The 3906-nt window shown below is 34.2% G+C and overlaps 1 protein-coding gene across 1 annotated transcript; it reads left to right on the top strand.

Moving 5' to 3' along the window:
• On the top strand, positions 1-3018 carry LOC111995968 (uncharacterized protein At2g29880). Its single transcript, XM_024027911.2, has 4 exons — positions 1-140; positions 1828-2175; positions 2269-2341; positions 2410-3018. The coding sequence occupies exons 2-4, from the start codon at positions 1843-1845 to the stop codon at positions 2898-2900; spliced, it is 897 nt and encodes a 298-aa protein (XP_023883679.1). The 5' UTR covers positions 1-140; positions 1828-1842; the 3' UTR covers positions 2901-3018.
• The last annotated feature ends 888 nt before the right edge of the window (positions 3019-3906 follow it).

Genomic DNA, 3906 nt, shown 5'->3' with positions numbered 1-3906 from the left:
TCTTATCTTAGCCTTTGTAGAAAAAAACACACCAAGTTGACTCACCGTTCACGTCAGCTTAGCCACCCCTAATCAGGAAGCTATTTTCCGGTCACCGGAGCTCCGATCTCCGACCACCATTAGTTCAGGCGAGTCATAAGGTACTACTCATAGATCTTTTTCTTTCAGTATCTAAGTAAAAGTCAGTGCTATGCTCTGTTTGTTTAGCGAGAAAACGTGGGTTACTTTATATTGTGTTTGAACTTTGAAGTGGCCGTGTTTGTGTATACTATAACTAAACTGTCTAATGAGTAGTGTAGTGTATCTGTTTCATGATTTTCTTGAAGCCCAAGTGACATTTAGAAGTTAGAAAATTGGTGCAAGTTTTGATCTTTATACTTTCTTGTGGATTTTTTTTTTTTTCACTTTCCAAATGGTGGGTTAAGAGAAAATTTTCTGGGTTTTGAATAGGCTGTCTAATATCGAATTATTCACAGGGGTTTTATTGTTATTGTGGGTGCTGTGTATTGTAGTATTGGGATTTGAAAGATAGTTGAATTGTGGGGAAATAAGACCAGACTGTATAACTTTGATTCTAAAGTGGCTAACTTTTTACCATTCTAAATTGAGAATGGTAAATTAGCTAAAGGTCTCATTCCTTAAATTCTATAGTTGGATTATACTTTCTCGTTCTTCTTAACAAGCATGCTGAATTTCATGTTACTCAGATGTTATTTACTATACAATCCATAAAGTTAAGTTTTATATATCATAGAAGATAAAATTTTTGATTGTTGATGATTCTGATAATTGGCAACCATGAAGATATCCGATGTGGATTTTTTAGAAAACACATCCAATAAAAAGTTACCAAAGGGTGTAACAATGCTAAAGGTTACACCATATGTAACTTAAATCCAACTCATATGTATATATATGTCACTTGTAGTTTTCATACCCTTTTTTGAAAATGATTCAATTCATTGTGCAAACAATGATTTACATATGGAAATTTAGTATTTGGGTGAAGTCGTTCGAGTCATATCTATAGGGTGTCAGTTTTAAAAATATGAAGTTTAATCTATAAACTGAAGCAGGATTCAATTTAATACATTTAGAATGAACTCTGTTTAATCATTGATGTTATACTCAGAAAATTATTATTATTATTTATTTATTTATTTTTATTTTTTTTAAGTAATTATAATTGTCTGAAATGTAGAGGTGGCAGGAGTTTAAAATTATCAGGTATTTTAGTTTCAAGTTAAGAGGAGAGCAAGATGGTAACATCTAAGAGGTAGGGAGAATAAGATAATTCACACCTCACACCTCTCTTTTTTCTTAAAGATTACATCCACTGGAATGTAGGTTATTGGTATTGGGATTTAAGGAATTAGGAATCTATCAATACTTGTTATTCAGTAAATTGGGCTCTCTAAATTCCTGTTAAGGCAGGGGAGTAAGTCAGACAAATGTTTATATTAAGTTAACTGTCCTCAATTTAGGGTACCAACGTTAGATATTTGTTTGATGGATAAATCATTTTAGAGTAGCCCACTGAAACATATTTAAGCCTGAAATGTTTTCCTATGTTTTCCTGCTTTGTCTGTGCTTAATAGTTACGCTTTCTTCACATGCACCTTTGCTACGACTACTTCCCACATGGTCTGCATGTGAAGAAGCATTTGATAATTTTCCTATAAACTTTTGAAGAAAAATTGATTTAGTAAACCTAAATGTAGTGTTTCAGCATAGATATGATGTTGTTGGGCTAGATTTTGTGGTTTGATATTTGTTAATTTTTCGTGGAATCCTTGTTGTCTTGACTATATCTCTTACTCTTGTTAGTGGGCTGAGCGCAAGATGTCTGCTGGGCTAGATGGAGTCCTAGGTCGACCCAAGGCAGAGTGGACACCATCACGTGATGCCTATTTGGTTGAGCTTTTCATTGAGCAACACAATCTTGGGAGGACTGCGTACAATGAATATAAAAATGAAGTAATTAGGTCTGTTACACGTGATTTCAATAAGAAGTTTGGCATGAATTTGGAAGAGAACCAGATAAAAAACCGCTACAATGTGATGAAGAAAGATTATGGTGTTGTTAAAGCCTTGCTTAGTAATACAGGGTTTGGTTGGGATGAAACTCGACAAATGGTTGTGGCTGATGATAAAGTTTGGGATAGCTATATTACGGTATGTAGATGTTTTGATTTTTAATGCTGTTGGTACATAAAATTTCTTTAGATGTTGGGTTGCATTTGAAGAAGTTTTATGACAAAATTCTAGGTACGAAGTGAAGCAAGACCTTTTCGAAGAAAGAGCTTTCCTCTTTATAAACAAATGTCAATCATTTTTGAAGGTAACTTCCCCGTTATTTCTTAGTACTATTTTCAAGTGTCCTAGCAATTGTTAACACATGTTGTGCAGGAGAAAGAACTAATGGCAAGTACCAATTTCCAAGTGGAGTACCTGTGCCAACAGAAGAAGGAAATAGCAACACAGAAACTGTGCGATCTTCAGAGCCCACTAACCTGCCTACTCAAATAGTCGATGGCACTCTTGATTCTGATTCAATAGTCCGTATAAATAACACACAACCCAAGAAGCGCAAATCTTTTGCTCCAACAGCATCAGGTCATAAGAAGAGAGCATATGCCTATAAAGTTGGGGAGACGATTGAAGATGCTCTATATGAGATATTCTCAGCAACAAAGTTCAAAGCTATGCAAAGGAATGAATGCAATGAGAAAACAATATATCAAAAGTGCCTGGAGGACTTGCAGAAGTTGGAAGAGTTGGATGACACTGAGTTTACAAAGGCTGTTAATGTTCTTAGGGATGATAAAAATGCAATTGCATTCATGACAATAAAGGGACCTCGACGATTAACCTGGTTGAGGTCTCTATGGCAAGCATAGTTACAATTGTAATTGCAGATTCTTTAATCCCTCCTTAAAAATCTTACACTTCTAGGACACAAATTTACAAGACTGTTGTATTTTCTTTTTGTTGAAGAAGGTTTTATATTTTCCATCACTGTTAAAAGTTGTCAAGTCATCGTTCTAAAACAAAAAATTATCAATCTGTTTTTGCTTTCCTAGCGCAAAAATATTAATAGGCCGGATATCTGGATCAGCCTCAAGGCAAGAGAGGATGTAAAAAGAGAATATGGTAATGGGCTGATTTATCTATCTATATGTGCCCTCTAGCCCATCCAACCATCCTAATGGAGGAAAGACTCTGGATATCGCGTGCCAAATCACTAAGGCCGTTTGGTTGGAAATTTTTAATATCATTGTTTAAAATGATATGAAAATTGTGGTTTAAAAAGTGTTATAAAACATATGTTTATAGTATTCATAAAGCCACAAATGTGTTTGGTACCATGTTTGAGAGTTTCAACTTAGAGCATCCACTCCTGATAATAACTCTTTATCATCAGACCAAAACACAAATCGATTTTAGATGTAAACCAGAATTGAACCCCAAATTTCTTATTCAGCCATCAAAAACTTTATGTAGCAAATATATATATATATATATATTGTGTTAAGTTATTCGTTAGTTGGTCTCATAATACAATTCTAACCATGCTTATTACACCATATTTTCAATAACTTTAATGCCTCACTTTTTGCGTTTGTATTAGAACTTTACTCTCTCTCTCTCTCTCTCTCTCTCTCTCTCTCTCTCTCTCTCTCTCTCTCTCTCTCTCTCTCTCTCTCTCTCTCTCTCTCTCTCTCTCTCTCTCTCTCTCTCTCTCTCTCGCGTGTTTCTCTAAAAAAAAAGTTATGCATTTGCTCTCGTGTGTTTCTCTAAAAAAAAAGTTATGCATTTGTAAAATTTATGTAAAAAAGTAATATATATACATATTTTAAATAAAGTCATTTTGATATTTTAAAATTACAAATGATAGACATGTGT

The sequence above is a fragment of the Quercus suber genome, unplaced genomic scaffold, assembly GCF_002906115.3.
Source record: "Quercus suber isolate HL8 unplaced genomic scaffold, Cork oak 2.0 scaffold_867, whole genome shotgun sequence".
NCBI classification, from domain to species: Eukaryota; Viridiplantae; Streptophyta; class Magnoliopsida; order Fagales; family Fagaceae; genus Quercus; species Quercus suber.
The sequence above is the reverse complement of the archived record's forward strand: the minus strand, read 5'-3'. Positions and strand labels throughout refer to the sequence as shown.

Bases quoted from the DNA above. Each gene is read 5' to 3' on its own strand.
- LOC111995968 (XM_024027911.2), top strand. From the start codon at position 1,843: ATGTCTGCTGGGCTAGATGGAGTCCTAGGTCGACCCAAGGCAGAGTGG. The intron at 2,176-2,268 runs GTATGTAGATGT...ACAAAATTCTAG, and splicing joins TTTGGGATAGCTATATTACG to GTACGAAGTGAAGCAAGACC. The intron at 2,342-2,409 runs GTAACTTCCCCG...CATGTTGTGCAG, and splicing joins AATGTCAATCATTTTTGAAG to GAGAAAGAACTAATGGCAAG.